At 34.2% G+C, this 25772-nt stretch overlaps 1 protein-coding gene across 4 annotated transcripts in view; it reads right to left on the bottom strand.

The window, feature by feature from the left end:
• PRTG (protogenin) overlaps positions 1 to 25772 on the bottom strand; it is a 112584-nt gene that overhangs the window by 34882 nt on the left and 51930 nt on the right. For all 4 annotated transcript variants that reach the window (XM_039865519.1, XM_039865520.1, XM_039865521.1 and 1 more), the window contains exons 7-11: positions 25039 to 25198; positions 24036 to 24283; positions 21787 to 21951; positions 18213 to 18518; positions 17260 to 17448 (exon numbers count right to left, since the gene is read on the bottom strand). In XM_039865519.1, the coding sequence (XP_039721453.1) occupies positions 17260 to 17448; positions 18213 to 18518; positions 21787 to 21951; positions 24036 to 24283; positions 25039 to 25198 (1068 nt within the window). The remainder of the gene's footprint in view (positions 1 to 17259; positions 17449 to 18212; positions 18519 to 21786; positions 21952 to 24035; positions 24284 to 25038; positions 25199 to 25772) is intronic.

The following is a 25772-nucleotide window of genomic DNA, read 5'->3' as shown; positions in this document are numbered from 1 at the left end:
TTTTTAGGCTTCTTGTAAGATATCTAGAAATACCTGGGACTTTTTATATAAATAATGCAAATGTAGATTTCTTTTTTTTTTTTTTGATTCTCAGTGGGTCACACTAGATGGTCCATTGGTAACATGTACACAGCACGGGAAGAGAGTACACTAAGAATCAGGGCCATAAAGCATGCAACCAAGTCAACACGGGACAGAGAATTTTTATGATTAAAACAATCACTGTAATGCCTCAGAATGGAAGTGTTCATAGAAAAATGGACCTTTAAAACAAGGTCTCCTTACTTCTTAAAGGTTTCAGAGGTTTTAAGTGTAGTTTCTATAGTTTCGGAGGGTCAGAATTAAGGCCCATCTGCCATGATTTCTCCTCTGAAACAAAAAGCCATTTTATAAAACGAGTTAGTGTATTCAAGAAAGGGAAACACGTTAAAAATCATCATAGTAGGCCATCCAGATGGAGAAAGGTGAAAGTTCAAAAAAATTATTTTAATTGTTTCCTCCCCTAAAATCTCTAGGTCATCCAAAACCCTATAACTTGTTAAATGACCCTGGAAACCACAGGAATCTTCTTTCCTTATTATCTTAAGTCATTGTCAAGCATAAGTTAGTATAGTTTTCAATAAACAGATTCATAGAGAATTTCCAACAATTTGAGCATATAGAGTGTATCTGGAGGTATTGTATTTCAGGGATTGAATTAGCATATTACAATCTTCTTCTAATAATTAAAATTTCCTGTGCCCCATAGCTAACAATGTTTGTGGTTTGCTTTGGAAGTACATAGCTAAATTTAGAGGCATTTCCAGCAATCATACGGGATCTTATGCAATAAAGAAGCCATAATCCTGTTTAATCGCTTTTCCAATTTTTGCTCCAATTTTTCCATCTATGTATGTCCAATTTAAAAAAATACTTTAGGATGTGAGGGCAATCTGGCTGCGACATCTGTCATCCCAGGGTTGACTCGGCTGATCTGGCTGGCTAGGCGGGTGTTCCCTTCCTCCCTCACCACTCCATGTGTGTCCCTCCCGAAGCTACGCACTTGGTCGAAGAGGATGACCTTCCCCGATAGAGGAGAGGACCGTTCTTCAGTCAAGGGTATACCAGTAGCTGCGCTCCCCTGCAAACAAGGTCTCAAGATAAAACAATACTTTATTGTCTTTTTCCCATTATGATCAAATAAGTGTTTGTTATAGAAAATTTATAAAACTGAAATGAGCAAAAAGAAGCGAAAATAAAATATCCTTAGGTATGTTTTTCCATTCCCTCTTCTATCTGTATGCACACATATTCAATATTGTTTTTTGTATTTTACAACCTTTTTTCGCTTAATATACTATGAACAACTCTTCATGTTATTAAACAGTCTTCTAAAACATTTCTTTCAATATCCATATTTATTCAAATTGTAGGGATTACTAAAGTTTATTAAATCTTGGTAGCTGAATTTTTAGGTTTTCTCCAGCTTTTCAAAATTATGACCTCGTACACTACAGTGAACATTCTTGGGGTTAAACGTTTGTGCATGCTCATTATTATTCCTGTGATAGGTGTTTATTAAAGGAATTTCTGGGTAAAAGAGAATGTATATTAACTTCCCTGCCACCCCACCTTTTTTGGTGTTGCCTAATTAATCCCTAGAAAAGCCATGTATCAATTTATACTCTCACTATTAATATTAGTGTTCTTAAATCCCAAACTCTTACCCAACACTGGATCTTTTCCTTTCATCACCTGTTTTTTATTTTGTTGAATTTTCTGTTTCCATATTGACTTACACCAAATATTTCTTAGAAGGAAGCAGGAGGTATATAAACTTGAAATAATGACTCAAGAAGATATATTTACACAATCTACCAGGGAAGATGTAAAAACAGTGATAATCATGCAAAATGTGCTGCCTACTATCTTCACAGGTTTCATGTGTTATTGTTAACATCCTGGCAGGCTGAGAAAGCTGATGCCATTTTAACCTTCAGCTGAAGCAACTGGTCTATAGTTTCCAGGATAAACTAAAGTTAAGTGTCAATGGAGTCAGCTATCTTGGCTAATTCAAGAGACCTCTACTTAGGTAGGGCAGCCTACCTTTTCTGAGACGGTATACAAAGTCTTTCAAGATTTCAAACATCTCAAAATAGAATAGAAAAATATGTACAATTTCAATTAACTCTATCAGACTTATGCTATCACATTCGCTGATCCAAATCAACTGATAAATCAGGTTGTTTAGATGAGAAGATACACCAGTCTTTAGCCTGTTTTGATGAATAGTTAATGACTATAGTTTATACCATGCTTTTCTTAATTCTCTCATTATCCCATCAGAGTCCTTCACCTAGTTAACTTTTATTATCCTTCAGATCTCAATTCAACATCAGTTTCTCAGAGAAACCTATACTGACCCCCACCCTCAAACTATATATATGTGTTCTCTATAATGCAGCCTTATAACCCTCTATGATATTCCATCACAGCACTTACTAAATAAAGTTTGTAATTATAATTTATGGGGTGATTTGATTAATCTCCATTTCCCATTCAAGATTGTAAAGCTTCATAACTGGGGTAGTTATTTAGAAATATCTGATTCTCTATTTTAGTATAGTTGTCTCCAAATTATTTTATTTCACCCTCCATTAATAATTTTTTTTCTAGCATGCATAATCATAACACATATACCTTTATTTATAATGTATACCTGTGTTACTGTCCTATTATGTACATTATAAAGCAAACATACAAAAGTATTTTAAAGGCTAAGATAAAAAATATTTTCCTCTGGCAATAGCCTATCTTACAGCTCTTTCAACCCCTTGGAGTATTAGTATAAGGCTTAAAATTTCATTTGCATTAACTAAGTTTTTAAAGAACAAGCTTAAAACAAAAAGACAAAACAAAACCCACAAGTATAATTACTGCAATACAGAAAATGTTTTTTCCTATCCACCTTGAAGTTTCTTTCATGTGCTAATGTGGCATTTAAAAAAAAAAAGTCTTCTCTTTTAACCTACTTATATCTTTAAGGACCTCACACATCTAAAGGTTCTTTACATTCACCAGAAACTTCCAGAGTGGTCTCAGGGCTGACATGCACTGTGATTAATGGACAGTATTGATTTAATTTTCTACAACAAGAGTTTTCCCTTTTGTAAGAAAAATTGTTCGCAATTTATGTCAAGCATTTTGCCATACTTACGGATTGTTAAAAATAGGAAAACGAAAAGCTTGCTGAAGTTTTTCCTTCATCCATAAAAATACCTTTTGAAAATTCTAGCCTATTCAACAATCAAAAGATGATCAATAACTATGAGCATCTTCCTAATGCCATGAAAACATAGCTTTTAGTTATCATTTTAATGAAATTTTATTAGCACACAGAGAAAGGTGAAAATAAAAGTGAAATCAATTTAATAAATAATCTTCAAAATATAAATACAAAGTACTGTAGAGAAAACTGGGATATTATAGGAGAGATTTACATAAAAATTCAATATAAAGTTATTAGTTAAATAATTTAGGATGTGAACATCATTAAATAGTAAATTACTAAAGCTTCTTCAAACGTCTTAATTTAAAGTGTCATTTGGAATCAAGTTAAAAATTCTTTTTCTGGAGACAAATAGTGGGACTAATTTTGTTCTCATGTACTTCTTAACATAAAAGGAGATAAACAATTGGTAATTCCTATTCTCACCAATATTTTGATAGTGCCTGGCTTAAAAAAAAAAAACAAAAACAACTCATCTGTTGTTTTGCTTTCCCTAAAGATAAGAAATTTCATATGGAAATTTAATTTGAGGGAATGGGCAGGAAGAGATAGTTGCTGAGAGTAAAGGTGACATTGAAAGACGCTTTGCCCAGGGCATCCCTGACTTTTAACTATTTCTAACATCAGATTCCAAACTTAAGATTTCAAACAAAACTGGAAACACAACACAATTGGTATTTTGCTTTATAGTCTAGTAAAAAAAAAAGCAGAGCAGCCTGAAATAATGGAACTTCCTTATCCTGCTTATTTTCTCCATCTCCACAGGGGCCTTACTTTATTTAGGGTTCTTTTCAGTCAGGCATGTGAAGTGAGGCTCCACAAGTACTGTAAATCTTCACCCAGAGCCAAGGGTCAAAGGGTTATCTGTGCTATGTAGTTTTAGGGTAGATGATTTTCTTTACTCTTTTCTTTCTTTCATTCCTCTTCTTTTTTCTTTTTAAGCAAGAAAACAAAACGTATGCATATGAATCACAGCAAGCTAATTCAGGTACTAAAAAAGTTCCTCTTCTACACATGAACTGCTTTCCCAAGAAAACCACTAAATATCAACAGTTCAGGCATTCTACAAAGAAAAACCAGATGTAACTGAATCCCCTCCCCACCACCATTGTCTGCTGGAAAACTTGCCACACAGCTGCTAAAGCAGTAAAACAACTTCAAACCTACAAAAGTGATGACCATTTAGGCAAATGCATCAATTTCATTCTTGGGGGGAAAAAAACAGTTTTTGTTGTTTTTTTTTAAAGGAGTAGCTGTGTATCACTTTTGTTCACAAATTACACCTCATTTAATAACAAGACAGATGTTTTTCGCAGAGCTTTCCATGTTTTAGAGCATTTCAAAAGGTGATGACTATTCAAGACCTAGAATATAAAAGTCCAGGAAAAACCATCAAAATTCTTTTCCCAATTATTTTTTGGGGTTTGATATGGAAAGTTGAATCTTATTTTTTTTTAATTTGGTGAAAAAAATATTTAAGAAAATATAGGCATTTATTGCTGCCTTCCTTCTCTGTCCCCAGCATGATCCTTTTAAAGTGGGAAATAAAATTATTAGGTATAACATCCCACAGAATGCCATTAATACAATTCTGACACAGTAGAATATCCAGCATAGGAGTAAAAGGCACTTATTCTTTCAGGGGCACTGTCATTTTAATGTTTTTTGCAATCCTCTGAGTTTAAGAGGCAAAAATGCAGATTATAATAGCACTGCTACTGCATTCAACTGGATTACAAAAAAAAAGTTACAAAAAGCCTTTCAAACACTGAAGAGTGTAAAATATGTTCTGTGATTTGCTACAAGATTCAGTTTGGAATGTGCCAACTTTATTTCTTCCGTAATATAGCAGTTATGGTTTGTCTGATTCCCTTTGCTTCTTTCTTATTTAAAATTCCTCTATCTTTTGTATCAAGTAAAAGAAACTGATAAATGTTTAGAATGGTGCCAAATTAAGAATATAAATATGACCTTTTTTATATAGAAAGAATTTCAGTTTCCCGAAGTCTATAAAGACGATTAAAAAAAAAGACTGCACTGAAAGTTACAACTCAGAAAACGACAATGTTAAAAGTTTCACATAGTAAGAGAAATTTCAAGATTTGTTGGATGTGCCCCACTTTCTTGAAAATGACCTAATATTCTTTGTTACACTGACACAAAGGATAGTGGTTTCTTCTGCTGAAGTCTTCGCCAGTTTCTTTCAAGGCAGCTAAGCCAGAAAGATGCTGGGTCTCTTGGAGCAGGATGGCATCTTTGTGCAGTCAGCTTCCAGCTTCTCTGCCTTTCTTCAGTGATTAGTGAATCACTGTCTCAGATCTGAAATCTATGCCCACGAATTAAGCTGCTATCGACATCTTTACCAGGACACCAACCTTTCCAACTCAACATGATCAAGGCTGAACTCAGTATCTCCCACTTCCCCCAACCTGGTCTTAATCCTGAAAGTCCTACTCCAATCGAAGTAACATCCACCCAGAGCTCTTGAGGATCAGTCCAGCTTCTTCCTCCACCTAATCCTATTTACAAAAAGCTAATAGTTACTGAGCATTTACTATGCACTGATGCACTATGCTGAGAGTTCCATATGCAATAGCACATTTAATCCTCAACATCCTAGACATTTACAACAAATGAGGTTCATGGAGGTGAAATAACTTAACCAAGATCACACTCCTAGTGGGTAGAGAGCTATGATTCAAACCCTGGACATCTGATCTCAAAACCCTCAGTGTCCTATTTTAATTTTTAAATTTATATACACTAAAACTGGCCTTTCTTAGTGTACAGTTCTATTTAATAGGTGCATAGATTTGTGTTAGCACCACCACAGTCAGGACACAGAACAATTCCATCACATCACGAACCTGCCTGTGCTGCACCTTTGAAATTAAATCTTGTCCCTACCCTAATCCATGGTAATCAATGATGTTTTCTATGCCCATAGTTTTGACTTCTTGAGATATCATATAAATGAAATCATACACAATGTAACCTTTTGAGACTGGCCTCTTTCACTCAGCATAATGCCACTGATATTCATATAAATTATTGCAATTTAGTTCATTGCTTTTTATTGGTGAAAAGTATTTCAACTACATGGATATATTGCAGCTTATTATCCATTCACCCACTGAAGGACATTTGTTATTTCTAGTTTTGGGGGATTATAATAGAGCTATATATTGTAAATAGGTTTTTGTGTGAACACAAATTTTCATTTTTCTAGAGTAAATATCTAGATGGGATTGCTGGGTCATATGGTAAAGGCACGTTTGACTTTAAAAGAAAGCATCAAGCTTTTTTCCAGAGTGTTTATACCATTTTGCATTCCTGTAATAATGCATACGGGTTCCAGACATTCTGCATCCATGTCTGCACCTGTTATTGGTGTTTTGGGCATTTAAATATTTTTAGTCATTCTAATAGGTATGTAGTGGCATTTTATTGTAGTTTAAATTTTTAAATTTGCATTTTCCTAATGGCTAATATTGAGCATCTTTTCAAAGATCTCCTTGGGTGTAATCCCTGTATCTGAAGGCCTCCTATCAGGCCCATATGTAATCGGTCAAGTCTTACTTATTCTAAGCCTAAAACAACTTCACATCTGTCTTTTCTCCAATGAACTACTGTCTTAGCTTATATTCGCATCATCTGAGGTTATTTTAACAACCATCCTATTGATTTCCTATCTTCAGTAGCCCCCTTCCTGGCCCATACTCACTGCATTCTCTAAACCTATCCTCTATATTAGTAAGTCATCTTTCTAAAATTAGCCATGTCACTTTCTCACTTAAAAACTTTTGATGGCTCTGCATTGCTTACATTATTGGACGGAGGTTAAATCATGAATTAGGGTACAAAGAATCCTTTAACACATGAGCCCTATTTAATTTAACTCTATGGTTTTACTCTCTACAACTCTATCCATGCAACCCACGTTTTAGCCATAGCAAACCAATGAGGCTACGTCTTTAATCTTTCTGCTTTTGTACACATTAAGCTGTGATTGGAATGATTTTCCTCCATTCTCTACCAAGCAAAGTATTCTTCATTATGCAGTAAAATTAGTCACTTGTCCTCTCCACTTCCAAAATACTCTATACTTTCCTCAATATTGTCTATTAGCACATTTTCCTATGCATGCTGACAGGTCCCCCATATTGAGCTTTAATATTTTGGAGGTAGGCATGCCATGTTATGTTCATATTCTTTGTGCCCAATACAGGGCCTGGTACAGATTATATACATTTAATCAACATACAGTAATTAAAAATTTTTAAGAATGAGAAATAAACAGGTTAAAATTCATAATTAGGGTGGGGTAAACTTTAATACAAAAATTTTATGAAACAAGATATGACAAATAAATTGGTATAGATAGCAGTCTTATGTTATTAAACCAAGTAGCTTTATATATATATATATGTATATAAAGGTCTAAGAAAAATATATATTATAACAACCCTAAAATTAGAAATTTTGCTTTTAATTAGCACTATCTTCTAGGCAATGTCTTCATAAGGAGTTAGAAGAAATCACAGAAGTCAATACTGCATGTTGTGGAGATGGTTTCGATTTTGTGATTAATTTACTGGTAATTAATTTATGTTAATTTAATGGTAACTGCAGCCCACTATCAGTAATTTCTAAAAGGAGTTCATCTTATGATTTGCAAAACCAAAGAGTTTCTGTCGTAAGCTTTCTAGTAGAGGCCCAAGAGAACAACCAAGAAAGCACAGAAGCCTCTTTATCTGAGACCTATTGAGTTCCATAAAACACTGTACTCACTATAGTCACACAGTGCTACAGAAGGCTTTGTAAATAGTATTGTAGCTCTAAGAGCCTATCGTAAAGCTCAATGGTAGCAGCTGAGTGAGCTCAAAAATATTTTCTTTTTGAGTGACTGTTAAATGCTCCTGGCTTCACACTGTGGATTCAAAGAACAGTTTATGTTATGGGTTTATGGAATCTATGGCTTTGTTTCCTTCATTTCCTTGTTCATTTAAAAACACAAAATTTAATTAATTTGGCAGTATCACAGTTTCCTAAAGTGAGATGTACCAAATCAAGAGTAATTAGGCTTTCTCAGGGGACAGAATGTATTATTAGATTTGTGACTAGATGACTCCTGAGAGCTAACTCAAGCAAGGAGAAGGATAAATTAAAATACTTTTAATTAACATAGTTACAGAACTGACTTAAAGGCAGGCATAAACCAAAGTTCCAAATACCTTCCCTTATAAATAGTAGGGTTTTTTTTTCCCCATACACAGGATCAATATTACCTAACCCTTTGTAAATTATTTTTGAAGAATGAAATTTTCAAATTTGCTGATTTGGTGGATATTATTTTATACAACGAATAAAATCCAAAAACCCTGAGTATAAACTGATTTAAAACAACAGAAAAAGCTGTTTTATGAAGGAATCTTTATTATTTATGTATATGAAAACTGCCATGTACAGTAGGTCTGTAGCAAACTTGGAGTACAGACTTTATAACATTTCTGAACTGGAGATTTAGTGAAAAAGAAAGTTCACAGAACTGTCTCTTTCAGAGATGCAGCAGTTTGGAGCTGCTTCATATTATTACTTCTCCACATTATATTCTATACACTGAAACAAAAAGATATTCCTAAACATAAATCTAATCAGGTCACTTGCATATGTCAAATCATTTAACGACTTCACACTGCTCTAAAGGCCCAAATTCCCTGATGTGGCTTACCAGGTGCTCATGACCTAGCCTTTTATGGGACTCTCTGGCTTTTCTCTGGTTACAGTAAGCCTTCAAGTTCCTCCAGATCATGGTCCCCCTCACCTCCTGGCCATCCCACATGAATTTCACCACTCCCTGAGTATTTCCTGGGTTCTACCATTCCCTCTTTGTAGAGGCAGATTTACTCTAAAGCAATGAAGCTTAACCTTCAGAGCCCTTTACTTGCATGGTGTCTATTGAAGGCCTTATACCCACAGTGAATTTTTATATTTTGTATTTTATTTATTTTACTATATATTATTTTATTTGATCGGACCCCCACATAACTAGTATCTGCCCCTGCCACTTTGTCTGGCTAATCCTACTTTTCCTTTATATCTTTACATACATGCTACCTTTTCCTGGAAGCCATCGCCATTCTAGCCCTCAGGAGCTCCTGTGAAGTGCTGGGACAGCCACCTGATGTCCACTATCAAGGAGTCACCACATCTTATTGCTTATTTAATTACTGGTCTTCCTGCTAGACTCTAAGTTTCCCAAATGCTATGACCATGTCTACATTGAATATGGCTGTGTCCTATCATCAAAACTACAACATAGTAAGCTTAGTAAATATCTGAGCATGAAAAAAAATGAATTTTTGAATGAGCACTCAGTGGCAAACAAAATACAGAGACAACAGGGCCGAACTGGAAGACTATATCTGGGAACCTGTTATTCATCTACCTCCTGGATATGTGGAGAAGAAATGCTCTGATTGAACGACGATACCCAGGAAAGGCCATTTTTCTCCCATATGAAAGCTGAGAAGTATGGGAAACAAGATGAGCAATAAAATGTACAATAAAAGTAAACTAAAAAGAGGTTTAGTGGTAACAATAATTAAAAACTACAATAAGAAAGTCAGCAATACAGGATCCTAGAGGTACCAAAAGCAAATTTCTGAACATTTCCAACATGAATAAAAAACTAAAGCTAAAGAGATTAACTTGTAAAGAATTAACATTGGCTATTTAGGAAAAATATTACTAGGTCATCTAGACCAGTGTTTCTAAACTTTAATGTGCATATTAACTACCTAGAAATCCTGGTAAAATGAAGATTCTGATTCAATAGTTCTGGGGAGGAGACGAAGTAAGTTTGAAATTCAGTATTTCAATAAACTTCCAGATTATGCTGCTGATCCTGGGACTTCACTTTGAAGAGCACAAACTAAAGAGTCTACACCTGGAATTGGCAAACTAAAGTAATACGGCCCACTGCCTTTGGGTCAGTTGGCCAGCTAAAAATGATATGTGTATATATTTTAAGTATAGTTGGTATGCAATATTATATAAGTTTCCGGTGCAAAATATAGTGATTTGACATCTATATACCTTAACATGTGATCACCACACTAAGTCTAGTAGCAATCATCTATCACCATGCAAACTTATCATGGGATTATTGACTATATCCCTCTTCACCTTTTTACCCATTCCCCCCTCCCCCCAAACCCTCTGGCAACCATAAGTTTGATCTGTTTCTATAAGTCTGTTTTTGTGGTATATGTATACAATGGAACATTATGCAGAAATAAAAATAATGAAATCTTTCCATTTGTGACAACCTAGATGGACCTAAAGGGTATTATGCTAACTGAAATAAGAAAAAGACAAATACCATATGGTTTCACTTATATGTGGAATCTAAAAAAACAAAACAAACAAAACAAAAACAGAATTACAGAAACAGAGATCAAGCTGATGGTTTTAATATTTTTCAGTGGTCGGGAAAAAATTTTTAAATAATAATATATTGTGACACATCAAAATTATATAAAACTCAAACTTCAGTGTCCATAAGTAAAGTTTTATTGGAACTTAACCAATATTCATGCATTTATATATTTTGTATGGCTGCTTTAGTGCCATAGTGACAGAGCTGAATACCATATGGCCACTGAATTAGTCAGCTTGGGCTACCATAACAAAATACCATAGACTAGGTAGCTTAAAACACAGAAATTAATTTCTCACAGTTTTGGAGTCCAAGATCAAGGTCCAACAGAGTTCAGTTTCTGGTGAGAGCGCTCTTCCTGGCATGCAGACAGTTGCCTTCTCACTGTGTCCTCAATGGTGGAGAGAGAGTTCTCTTCCTTTTCTCATAAAGGCACCAGCCCGATGGAATTAGGGACCCACCCTTAAGACCTCATTTAACATTTAACATTTATCACTTCCTCAAAGGCTCTATACTCATGTAAGTCAGATTAGAGGTTAGGGCTTCAACATATGAATTTAAACATTCAGTTCATAACACCCACAAAGCCTACCCTTGCTCCAGACCCTTATTTCTCAATGTGGGCAGAAATGCAAACATTTCAGGCCCCATTCTGGCCTACTGAATTAAAATCTGAATTTTAAAACGATCTCTTAGTAACTCCTACACATATTAAAGCTGAAGAAGCATTGGTTTCTAAATCTAGTGATCATGGTAAATCACACGGCAAAAAATTTTTTAAATACAGATTTCCAGGCTTTACCTGGGAAGAGAACAATTTTTACAACAGCTAACCTTTGTTGAAGGCTTACAGTACAATTTGCCAGGCACTGTGATGGCCTTTATGTTCATGATTTCATTTAATCTTCCTAGCATTCTATAGGAGATATCATCATCATCATCATCATTATCATCATCATCATCATCCCTAACTAAAAGATTAGGCAAACAACCAGGAGCTAATTTGTTAACAAGTTGTGGAATTTAAAGTCAAACCCAGGCAGCAGACGTAAAACTTATTTAAATGATATACATATATATTTTTAAACTGTCAGTGCCACATGCCTCCTACAATAGAGCATTGTAAGTAATGTACCATGGGAATAACAGACACTATTTGGGGTCAAAAGAGGATTCCCAGAACAGTTGAGATTTATAAGCTGCGTAAGAGTCTTCCAAATGGGAAGAGGCGCTATATCTCTAAGTTTATTCAGAGAATACCAAAAATATTTTAGAATAGCAGATAATGTTTCATTCAAGAAAAAGAATGTAAGGAAAGCTAACCAGATGATGCACTGTGACTTTCATCTACTTTTTACAGTTTCATCAATCTACAAACATTTTGTTTTTAAGTAGAGGTAGTTGCAAATTAGCCAATGAAAATCTTTTCTTTTTATTGTCTTAATGTAACAGTATTTTTTTAGTAACAGAATTTTTTAGATGTGGATGCTCCATTTCTTTAGAAGTATTGGTTTTTCAATTTTTCAAGTACTGAGGTTCTAAAATTCAAGTTGAATATCAATCATATTTGGCATTTTCAGACTGTAGAGAATAAAATATTCAAAAAATTTTTGCCCTCTTGAAAAACTAAGAAAAATAGTTGAGTATTCCCTAAGAATGTGTTGAAATTTCAACATGTTTTTGCTTGCTAACTGATTAAACATACATAAAAAGGGTAACAAAAGATATTTCATAGTGATGTAAAAAATGTTTTACAAAATGATCCCTTTATATTGTTATAATTTGTACTAACACTTTGTTAGTCAGTTTTATGGCCTACATAGTAAGTTGCTTCCAAAATCAAAACACGAGAATATTTTTAAGAAGTATACCAACTTCAGTTAAATAAATTTATTCTGCAATTCTTTGAAAGGAACAAATAAGAGTACAATCAGACACTGCTCAGAGGAACTATTTCTACTAAAAGTGAAAATTAACTGGTAAAGCACAGGCAAAAAATGTCAAGTATGTCCCTAAAGATTTTACCTGCAGTAAATGACAGCAGATGACATAAATAATGTTAATGGAAATTTTACACCAACCCTAACAATGATCTGTTAACAAAAAATGCAAAGTGATCTCTCACAGAAACCAACACTGCTTTATAAAGTCAAAGCTAATCTGGACAGAAAGCTTAGTGATGTTTATGGTGTTAATTATATGTTACTTTGGGATAGAATAAAATAGAATCCTGTATCTATAATAATATTTGAACTGGTAGTTGATACGAAGGCACCAGATTATCTGAAATGAAGTTATAGGTTAAAAGTCAGCATAGAAAGATACACTTGAAATTATTCAAGATTAGGAAGATTTTGTTATAAAAAATAGTGATTTTTGACTCTGTCTTAAGAGGGACAGTCAGGAAGTTGCGAAACAACCATAATATCAGAATTTTCACCTGCAGGATGTTTCTGAAGATCTTCTGAGTGTTATCTAAGGCTTCCTTGTGTGACAGAGATGAGAGAACACAGTCTCTGAAAAGACTTTGGCTTGCCTTAAAACGTGACTTCCATATTTCATATATTCAATGATTCTAATTCTCTTCAAAACAAAATCGCTATTATAGTAATGTTCACAATGAACCCTCTCCAATAAAAGTAATCTCTTTCATACCACAAGAATCTTATCTTGTCTTGACTAAACTCTGTCCAGCTATATCAGTTTGATTCACCAGTGGCAGTTCTTGATTTTCTTTCTTGACATATGTAACCACACGACCAAATCCTATTATATTATGGTAAAAGATAACACTCAGAAATCTGATTTAATTTTACCATGTTTCCATACAAACTGGCTAAGGGGCTCTAAAGTTATATTATTAACCAGGGACTATTTCTTTTGACTCCTGCTCCCAGCAGTAACTTTTGGATTTCTCAAACAAACAAAGATCTATGAGTTTTGAAGGTATGCAAGTGGGCTACAAACATTACTAATGATTTTAAATATATCTGATCTTTATAATTGATTTTAAACCTCATGTTCACTAATCGTATTTGTTGTGAAATTTAATAGTGCAAGTTCTTATGCAAAAAAGAAGCTAAAGATTATCTAATATCAGTGCTCCAAATGCTAAACTAACAACAGTACCATCTAATCTCCCCCTTTTTATTCTCTTATATAAAGACTGAACAACTAAGAACAGTTTCAGAGTCAGCATCTGAAAATAGTCCTTTTGTAATTAAAAACTAACTTCAGAATCTGAAGCCAATTTCTGAAATAAACAGATAAAAAAAGAGCAACAAATTATTTCAATCAGTCTATTATCAGGGGACACAAAAGTGTTATTAATTTTGCTTTCAGTTTAGTGTGTGATAAATATAACAAACATTTTAAAATTCTACTCTAACTGGGCTAAACATTGACTGTGCCAAGAAAAAAAATTAAGTGAAAATTATCACTACAAAGATATAAAATCTTGAGGAAAACCTCAAGCCACAATTTAAAACAGATCATATAACTATTAAATCACAAGCCTAATATTTATCTCCTAAAAAAAGTTAACCACTTCTAATTAAAATTAAATCATATATTTTTAAATCATTAAACTAGAACAAACTAGCAACATCAAAATGCTTCCATTTCTCTGCCAATATTCATACTATAAAAACTAATAAAAACATAAGAATATTTTTAGCCACTTTAAAAAACATAACATTCTACATCTCAGGAAACAAAGCTTTGAGGGTATAGAGTAAAACGTTCTAAAATAACTTTCATTATTAAGTGCAATTAAAGTTTGTTAATCTGGAATTTAGGAGAAACATGAACAAGTCAGTCAACTTAACATCTTTTGGTTTAATCTTTCTTCTTTTAAGTAGAAGTCATATCTGTTATATCTTTTTATCTAGTACTACAATGCCTTACTCAGAAAAAAAATGCATGTTAAATGAATTGAAATATATAAAATACATTCACCTTTTTCAGAAACAAAGAACAAAGGAAAATGTGTCCTAATAACATACTTTTTTTTTTTTTTAACTGAAAACTTAATTACCAGAAGTAGAAACAGAAGAATGTGTATCAGGGCATCAGAAAGGAGATTAGTATGAAAATGAAATTTTGAGACATCAGTTTGCTACTCAAGTTTACACTGAATCAGCAAACAGAGGCATTTAAATTTCATTTCCAAGCTCACTTAGTAAATCTAGTTACAGTTAGAGTATCTTTAATGAGCAAAAGCTCAGTGAAAGCAAGTATTCACCATGAAGGACACAGATAGGGTTCCCTTAACCTACTGCCCTCTAGACACATCACTCTCTGTTAAACAGGCAGCTACCGCCAGATGCTCTTGCTAAAAATGGTCACAGATGGTCAGTTGTCCAGTTAAAAGAACATACTTCCTTCTCAATAGCCAAAAGTAAGAAGGAAAGGAGTGAGAGCTGTTAACACTTGCCTCAGGGTTAAACCCACTCGTTTGCTATAAGCTTGGCTAAGCTCCAACAGTGACTTTCTAGAAAAGCAAGACTAGGCCCTAAGGCTCTCAAGATTAAAAGGCATCTTAAAGGTGATCCAGTCAACTGCCATTCAATGCTTGAATCCACACAACTGCATCCCTGTCAGTCGTTTAGGCCGATCGGCAATTCCTGGGGTGAGGAAACTACTGCCCAACAAGAAAGCCCTGTAGTTGGGACAGAGTCCTTTGCTACCCTGCACTGCAATTAGTCCAACCAGTCAGTCTAATTCCACAGTCAAGAAATATTGACCTATTTTAGTAGACAGGGTATACTGACTACAACAAAACCATTTCCTAGTTTATGCATTATAAAGTGATTTTAAGCTGAACTATCCAAAATAGCATACACAAAGGATTTTACAACACAAAGGATATTACAACACAGACAGTATGCATGTAACTTATTTTTCAAACATAGGAAGAAATAAAGGTCTATAGTACTAAAAGCTATTATTTAGAGATTATAAAATATTTCAACAAAGATCATATAAGGAAGTGTGTCTTCTTCCTTATATATATGCATCTGTAGAAAATTTTTAAATTTTAAAGAACTGCTTTTCATTGCCAGTTTTAATTGCTTCTTTAATCTTTCGACAATCAGAACATTATTTTTTCTTCTAATAAATTATTCACCTGTTTAGAATAAGCTACCTGCATGTTTAAGAAGAGTGAAGCTATTTTTTTCTATCTTCAACATATTTATATTTCCTAAACAGTGAGTCTGATACACGGTTTTTCATCAACATTTGTCACAAATTCTGTTTCTTGCTTGATACTGAGTACAATTTTCTTGAATAAATGATATGCATATGGAAAGGGAGAGCACACTGAGAAGCCATGGCCAGAAATAAATGTTGCTGACTTTGGTGACAGTAGGTTGAGCAACATCATTTTAGTATCAATGGTTTAAACAAGGTGACCCTGGAACATATGTAACTTGTCGTTTATAAAGCTGTGACAGAGATCAATGATAAAACTTATTTAACCAGATGCAATTAAATTAAAATCTGACACAATAAGATTAAAAGCAAAATGCCATCTGGAATACTATGGCAAAGATGGGGCTCTATGTCCCTGCATGTGAAAACAGATTCCCATCACTGCTTCTTACTGCTCAGGGTCTCATATCATGCTGTTCTCACAGCTTGTGCTACCATGAGGCTAGGGAAGGAAATGGAGCAGCCCATGGTTGGACCACTGTACTTCTTCCTCTACAGCACTCCAAAGGGCAGTCTGTGACAGGGAAACCAGAGTGCTTTGTGAAGTCCAATATGTGCAGAAGGTGCTGTAACAAGCAGGAATTTGTTTGGTAACCATAATTAAAGTTGCTGCTTCATACTTAAGGGCGAAAATCTATGCATGAGCAACAAAAAGCTAAGTTTACTTCTTATACCTTGATTATGTATCTTCTATACTCATATATTTATTGTAGATATAAATTTCTTTATTTTCTGTTAAACATGATATACATCATGAAATTCACTCAGCAAAGATAAAGTGAACAGAGAATACAACAGTGTCTTTCAGAACTCTGATGAACACAAACACAAAGTGCTTTTTTTCTAGTGTTTCTGGTTAGAGCTACATAAAGTAAACATTTATAGTTACAGGGGACATATGTAAGAGCATTATTTTGTACATAATTTAGATATATTTTACACAAGTAAAAAAATATACCTCATAGAACTCTCAAGCAATTTCTAATTAAACTTAATTATTATGTATTCCCATTTTACATTCCTATTCTACATCTACCACACACCCACAATAATTGATCAGGATCTCACTCTACCAGAAGTGAACTTTGGAAAGAAAGGTAGATGCTCAGAGATGGGAAAAAGAAAGATACCACAGTTATCTGACATTTTGCCAGTTCACTCATAACGGTGAGTCAATGACCAGTCATTGACTTAAGCAGTAGGACGCACACAGTTATAAAGTCAACTCCTTTCTTTTTACTATTAAGTCACTGCTACAGGCCTACATCCAATAACTCTTCTCCCAATTGGTTAGAGAGGAAGGGAAAAAGGAAAAGTACAGTACAGGCTCACTCACCTAAACCACTGAGAGTATAGAGAAGGTCACTGGTATCTAAGAAAATGGGTCCATTCTCCTGCTGCCCTTCTTCTTTGTAGTACAACTTGTAGCCCTGAATGGTTGCTGTGTCCTCAGCATCCTGCTGCCACTTCACAGAAATGGTGGTACAGTTCAGAGGCTCCAAATGTAACTCTGGAGATTTAGGGGCTAGAAAAATTCACCGGGAATATATGTATAAAAAACTTACAATCCACATGAATTTATAGGAGAGTATACATCTCTCAGTCTTAAGCCAATGGTTGCAAAAAAAGTTCAATTCCAACAATTATACTGCAACGTAAACTTTAAAATTTCACAATGATATTAAAATTCAAGACAGAATTAAATATAGGAAATGCTACCTAAAAAGACTAAGGCATATAAACAAGAACAAAAAAATCTACATTTTTTTCAAAAGGCAGTACTTTCTAATTTTAACCATCCAATATTCCTCTGTGATAGACAGAACAGGCATCATTATTAATTAATTAACAATAACAACAACAAAACCAGTCATATTACATTCCGCATTAGTAAAAGAGGGAGGTCAAGAACTTCCCAGTCTTATGGTCTTTCAATTAAACTGATGTTTTAAAAAACAAATAGTGACAATACTAATTAAGTCTCTATTAACATGTATGTGTGTGTATACATGTCTTTCGATAATTCACTTCAATTTGGACTGATCTGACCATGAAGGATTTGCTAAGCACGCTAATAGTGTAACCAAAAGTTCTACACACTGATGAGTTCTATTGCAAAAAGGGACTACTCAGTAAAAACTTAAATCTTTTTTTTCAATTAAGTCCATGATCTATGAAATATTTTTATTCATAAAACAAAATTTAAAAATATAAACATAACTTAAGGAAAAATTGATTCGAAAGTATAAATACAGTATTATTCTTCCTTGATCATCTTTAGAAATTTACCTTGAACGCTTGTAGCTTTGGGTGTCCTATGTGAAGTCCATACTGATGATTCTCCCAGCCCCACTCTGGTGGCAGCAGTAATCCGCACCAGGTAGACACTATCAGGTTTCAGGCCCTTCAAAAGGTACTCATGCATGGTCCCAGGGAGCTCCAGAACTTGGATGGAATTCTCGGTGCTTAGGCGGAAGGACAGACGATAGAGCACCACTTGGCCCCTCCGGTATTTGGCTGGGATTGGCAGCCAGGAGATGAGAATATCGGTGGGACTTCGACTTGTCAAACTAATTTCAGGAGGTCTCAGGGGAACTAGTCATATAGGAAAACAGGTTGCTGGTAAATATTTAGAATTAAATTGTCAATCAGCACACTAGTATTTATTGAATTATCTTAACAGCAACACATAACATAGGAAGAGACATTTTCAACCCAAGCAGAGGTTTTCAAAGTACAAACCAGAAAAAAGAAGAAAAAATAATGAGGGAGCACCAAGCATAGATAGGGAGCCAAAGAAAGCAGGGTTGTTGTTGTCACTGTTGTTGTTTGGGATGAATATGAAATTACTTAATACTCATATAAAATATGAGAATACATCTCAAATACTCCCACCAAAATACCTCAGAAACAGGAAAGAGAGAATTATACAGGAGGAGTGAGGAAGCTTGGGACACTGGGGTTTTAACCCGGAGAATATACTTTGAAATGTAAGAGTGATATCTGAAAAATTAGTGTGAATTCTCAATTATAATATATGATGCTTATTATGAAAACAATTTATTATGAAAATAATTTAAATAAAACTGGCACTCCAGGAAAATGAGTCAAGTATAGTAGGAGGCAGTCTAGACTGAGTTAAGATAGGTTCTGGAGTTAGCCTCTGTGTGTTTGAATCCTTGTTCTACCACTCACTGTTCTGTGTGATCTTGGCCAAATTAACTTCTCTGTGTTTCTTCCTATATAAAATGGAGATTATAATAAAAGCTCCTTCTACACTCTTTCCTATCTCAGTTAATGGCAATTATTTTCCCAGCTGCTGAAGCCAAACACCTTGATGTCATCCTTGACTCCTCCAAACATACTCCGTATTTAATTCTGTGTCTCTGAGACTTCTACTGCCACCCCTTTGGTCCTGTCACCACCACCGTTAGTATATATTGCTGTAACAGCCTCCTAAGAGATTTCTCTGCTTCAATCCTTGTCCCGTCCATCAATTCTGAACACACTAGCTTTAAAATGCAAGCTACATAATGCCACTCTTCTGCTCAAAATAGCACCCATTTCACTCAAAGTGAAAGCCAAAGTTTCCATCGTGGCTTCATAAAAGCCCTATTTATTTATATGGTCAGCACCCATTCATTAATTGTCTGCCTCATCTACTGTTTTCCACTTGTTCCCTCCCCACCAGCCACACCTGTGCTTCAGGCCCTTAGACATTCCCACTTCCTCTGCCTAGACCGCACTCCCCAGTCATCTGCCTAGCCAGCTCCCTCATTTTCCTTTCCTTCAGATCTTCATTCAAATGTCAGCTACTCAGTGAGCCCTTCTTTGTGACTCTGTCTAAAGTCTCAAACTCTCCCAATATTTTATACTCCCCTTCTCTGCTCCTTTCTCTTCTCCTCAACACTTATCACTATCTAACACGAACGTCTGTCATGTTAATTGCTCCCCTGCCTCCTCTCCCACTAGAAAGTAAGCTTCATGAGGTCAGAAACAATGTTTTGCCTGTTGTTCACTACTAAATATTGAATAACACATAGCAGGTACTCAATAAATATTTGTTGAATGAATGAAATAGGTGGAAAAGAGAAAATTTATTAAGCATTTCTGAGTCCTTTATGTGTATGAACTCATGAATTCTTACAAAAACCGAATGAAAGAAGTACCATCACCATTTCTACCTTTTAGTTGAGGAAACTGAGGCACAAAGTGATCAAATCATTTGCCCAAGTTCACACAACTTGTAAGCGAAGGAACAGATCGAGGCAGACTAGACAAAGACCACATTGTTATCTCCAGTACTTTACAATCTCTTACATAACAGTAGTCTTTCTATGGTGGGGTTACAGTAGGGATTAAAGGAGATAATGAGGAAAGGTTTTTAGAATAGGCACAGGCATAAAATGCTCCATAAGTGATCACTGTATTGGCTGTTCACTTCTGTGCAACTTAGGAGAAACACACATCTGTGAGAAATGTGAGCTTAGGAAATGGGGATAGACTTGTGCAGAAATTTGAATAGCAGTGTCAGAGATCTGTATGTTATCCAGAAAACAAAATTCATTAAATAAAAATGTTGCAGAGTAAAGAAAGGCTTAAAAGAGAAAACTTTCAGATCATAATCAAAGCTTGCTATTGCTTAGATCCATTTCCTTCAAGGATATGAGGTGTGTGTGTATGAATACACCTCGTACACATACACGCGCGCGCACACACACACGCGCGCACACACACACACACACATACACATCTTAAAAAGCAAAAATGCAAAAAACAAAACAAAACGCAAAACACCAGCTTGTGTTTCACCTTGAGCATGCACGTAGAGGTTATTAAATGTAATGAGATAACCAGGAAGGTCCTATGTACAGTGGCTCACTCTAAAATGGGATGGGCTCTTAGAGTAAAACTGAGGTTTGGAATTCAGTATCCAGATCATTAATTCTTTCATTTAATCAAACTCTGAATTTATAAACATCTAAGTAAGTGGCATTACAGAGATATAAGTAAGAGATATGGGACCAAATGAACAAAGAAAAAGAATTGGGAATCATTTATAGAAAAATGTTTTGAAAACTAAGGGTGGACCACTTCTTGAGGATGAGAAAACATTTGTAAAGGGAGAATATTATAATTAAGCACGTTAAATAATTCCCTTTTTACATTGCAGAACATAAACATAGGCCTTCTAGAGCCCCTGGAGGGAGAAAGAGAGATGAGAGTCAGAGGAAGAGAATCAGTTCTCCAGGACTGTCTTAATAAATGGAATGTCCCACCACTATAGTCTACGGAGACCGGCCACAACTTAGTTCCCAGCCCATGGTTAGGTAACAAACTGAACATGTATTATCTTCCTCCTTAAGTAGAATAAGCGTTGTTATATCTAAAAATAAACTAACTACTATATAATTTTATAAAAATTTTTTTAATTGACTTTCAGAAGTCTAATATCTCTGACCCCCAGTCATTGTATATACTCGATATGTAACTCTCATTATATTTATTCATGCCTAGAGAATTTACTCAGTAACAACAAACAACAATATATATATACACACACAAACACACAGCAATGCCTTTACAGTTTAGACTAGGATACTTGAAGAAATACAACAATACAAGAATTTTATTATTTAAATTTATACTGTAAATTATAAATAAAAGTTTCCTTTAGTTTTATCCTATTACTGTCAAAAAGCAAGAGTCAGATCTGAAATGGCAGATTAGCCTGCTGATTACTATACCTGTTTTTTAAACCAAAAAGAAGGTATTTTTTCTAATTTAAAACACATTTATTTATTGAAATGGACTACACATATTAATGTTCATACTTAAATGAACTAGATTCATGTTTTCTTACCATCTTCTAAAGTATTCTGTGTCACATGGTCAGACATCTGGCTGGCTCCCATTGGCATATATGCAACAATGTAGAAAGTATAATTGCTGGCAGGTTCTAAGTCATCAATAATATAATGAGTTGTGTCATTTCCAATGACTACTTGATACTCTTCATTATTTAAGCCTACATTAAAGAATCAGTGTTTAAAAATATGAATATTCAAAATAAAATTAACAAGACCATTTTCTCTCACTATTAAACATTAGTCCTTGAGGCTACTCTCTTGTGTGACCCCTTAAAAAATGTGAATAGGAAGGTCCTTATTCTCTAAAAGTAAGTATGTCTTGCTACAAATTACTTGTTCATATTTTTCCTGAATAAATCAAACTGAAAATAATTAATCTTCTCTAAATTTCATTTAACATCTAGTCAAAACCCACAGCAGAGACAATAAACAGCAGTAACACAATAGAGCTTAATGCTGCAGAATACTGTAATTCTTAACAGTGTAAATTTTACGTGCTTAAACTTATGGCTTCTTTTTTCTTTTAAACATAAATGGAGAGACTGCAGGGAATATAATGGCTCTACTCTTTACAAAAACAAAACCACCCAAAAGTTGTCCTGCAAAAGATTTCATTTTGCCACTAGAGATTTTATTAAATTTGACTAACACAAGTTATTCTTTTATTTATATTGAAAGCAAAAGAACTGGGAGGCACAGAATATGCTTCAAAAAGCTTTGTTTCACAGTGAGTTTTTTTTTCAAAGAGGAAAAAAATTCTCAGCAATTGTTAATTAAAATATGCATGGCAAGGTATAGAAGAGGACTTGTCTTGTGGGATTTAATTCCTACAGAGCAAACCTGTAAAGTGGAACAAGAGCATTGGTGGCTACTGTGCTTTGTGAACAATTCACAGTAAACGCACGGCAGCTTAATCAAAACTCTCTCAGGACAGAGCCCCTTCTCTCCACACCCAATTTATAAACAAAACAGAAGGCAAATTCCACTATTAAGTTTTCCCACATTTCTGAATTAACTTGATAGCATTTTAATTAGACAAGATTAGAGGCATTTCACAACAGACTGGCTAATGGCTCGTTAATTAGGGACTGCATAGTACGATTTCTGACCTACCAAACAAGGTCCTTAAGTTCGAATTAAAAAGCCTTGTTCCATCCCTGAATAGACCACTGAGCCGCATGTGGAGGCTCTAATGAAACAACCATAATAGGGAACAAGAGTGGTCTCCACCAAAACCAGCATTCCTTTTACCTTCCTAAATCACTGAAAAGGGAATTAACATACTCCAACATGCTCAGTTATCAGACTTTCATTCTTCTTGCTACCATGACCCCTGATTTAAATTCAAAATATTCCTTTTCAAAATACAACTTCAAAGTACAAGAAACAAACAACAACAAACCACCTGTTTCTACGGACAATTTTATTGTATTACCATTCTTTGGGTGTTTGGATTTATTTTTACTGTCTATTGCATAAAAGTTAGGCTGTTTGTGTACAGAGCAAAAATCTGTGAACCTCTACTATGGTTTCTATGAAAAATCAATAGAGAAATCACTAGAATTTATAAGTAGTTTTTCCTTTTCCTCTAAAATCTTTGCCAAAAGAAAATATAAGGATAAAAAAGATTCCAGGAATGGAACTAATAGTTCTGAATAAAAATCTGAAGACAGATCTGATTTTTACTTTCATATAATGAGATAATAATGAGATATCAATAATGTCTTGTTCAATTTCAGACAGTTCTACACGATTTCAGAAAAACATTAAAAACATATAAAATCAAACATATAGGTAATTTGATAATGTTTACTTTCCCCTTTAAAAAACACATGCTATAGTGACCATAGTTTACCATAGTTAGATTATTTTATTAAGCTGTTATACCATTGGTCCTTTGTAACTGCATACTTAATTGGTATATTAAGTCTTAGTTAAAGAATTTATATCTTTGCTGAAATGAAATTCGTAAGTATACCACTCTATATTTTACCTGGCAGAGATGGTACTTATTTCTAGATAGAAAAATCTTATATACTATCCTTACATACACAAAGTATACAACAATACAAAATTTAGCAAAAATAGATACACAGGTGATATATTAAGTATTTTATTAAAAGAGATAAATGCCATAGAACTTCAAAAATATTTTGTGAATTACATAACTCATCATTCATACTGAAAACAAATCCTTGACAGCAAGTGGCACTTAAAAATAAACACTCTTCAAATTGCTTACCTTCTGCTTTCATGTAGTGCACGGAATAAGCGATGACTTTGTCTGAATTATAAAGTGGCCTCTCCCAAGCTAAAAGAATGGCTGAACTTGACATGGTTTCAGCATGCACATTATAGGGAGCACTGGGTCGGTCTTCTGACATTACTACGGTCAGTCTGGCTCTAGATAAAATAGATCCTTGGCTGTTCTCAGCCATGCACTGATAAATAGCATCATCTTCAGGAATAATCTGGTTAATCACCAATTTACTGAGGAAAGGAAAAAAATTATTTATTTCTATGAGAAATTCTAAGAACGATATAAACAAATGTTACACATTGCTTTGTACTCTCATTTTAAATAATAAAAGTTACTAAGAGCAAAAAAATGTATAATCAGCCCTATTGAAAAATCTATAAGAATTACTTAAAATTACTCGTATTTTCTGAGTCTATGTAAATACTTGTGATATGCATATCCTGTTTGCTTTATATGACAGCTTAATCTCCTTTTAAAAAGTTGGCTTTTATTAAGAAAGTATATTACTTTGTAATAACATCTAGTTTATATAATTTATATATTGCAATGTTACATAAAATTCAAGTCAACAAAAAATTTTAGTTTTGTGCAACAAATAAGAATGTTACAGAAAATTTATATTTATACAAATAAAAATGAGTTCTTAAAATCATTAAGTTTGAACTTCTAATTTCCTCATTTATGGAAGAAGGAACTGAGATTCCCTAAGAATTAATATGCTTGCTAATAACTTAGCTAGTGGCTTATCAGGACTAGAACCCAGGTCTGGGGAACTGTCCAACATTCATTTCAGTATAATTAACCATGTCCATGATTCACATATAAAAGGATCTATGGCATGTTGATGTTATAATCTTAGGTTAATTTCTTATTTATTTTACTGTAGTTTAAAATACCAAGATAACTAAAGTACTTGATATTTCACACAAAAATTACTAAAGCCATTATATCTTATCTAAAACAGTAGCAAAGTGACATAGCCTACCTGTTGTACATTTTAATTCTACCATTTGAATGTATCTTTCTTCCATTTTTCAACCATGACATTTTGGGTGAGGGGATTCCTTCTGCCTGACATACAAATCGAGCAGTGCCAGCTCTAGGCCTCGTTAAACTTTCTGGCCATTCAACGAATAGAGGAGGAGCTATTTAAAAAAAGAAAGAAAAAGAAAAAAATATTTCTGTGGTACCAACAGGAATGATATAAGGAGTCAAGGAAGACTACAGCAACTGACCAAGACCCATCTCTGAAAATATCTGACATTCTGAGCCTCCTGTCTATATACTGCATATATTTCTATCCACATGTCTTTTCTCTGCATTGCTCAGATATATGTCCACTACCCCCAGGCATTCCCTATTGAGACCATCTATAGAAACACTCTAAAAATGTGTACCATAATCCTACTTAACTAAGCCGAATACACAGCCCCTTGTTAATGCATATAAACAATCAACAAATTAAATTTTTAGATTGGTGAATAGGTATATGAATTTGTGGGTAAGTGAGAAGGAGATAAGAGGGAAGCTTTAAGAAGAAGAAATGTAATGTCATGCAAGCAAACAGGATGGTGACTTCAGAAAAAGTTATATTTTAGCATAGAACTTTTCCTCCTATAATTCATCATTAGATTACGATACTTCATATCAACCTTCATATCAATGCTTATAAAATTCAAGAAAAGTAGGAGTAAGCTATGAATAAGCTAAAACAGCAAA

The sequence above is a fragment of the Pteropus medius genome, unplaced genomic scaffold (genome assembly GCF_902729225.1).
Source record: "Pteropus medius unplaced genomic scaffold, Ma_sr-lr_union100, whole genome shotgun sequence".
Lineage (NCBI taxonomy): Eukaryota > Metazoa > Chordata > Mammalia > Chiroptera > Pteropodidae > Pteropus > Pteropus medius.
Note: the sequence above shows the minus strand (reverse complement) of the source record. Positions and strands in the feature narration are given on the sequence as shown.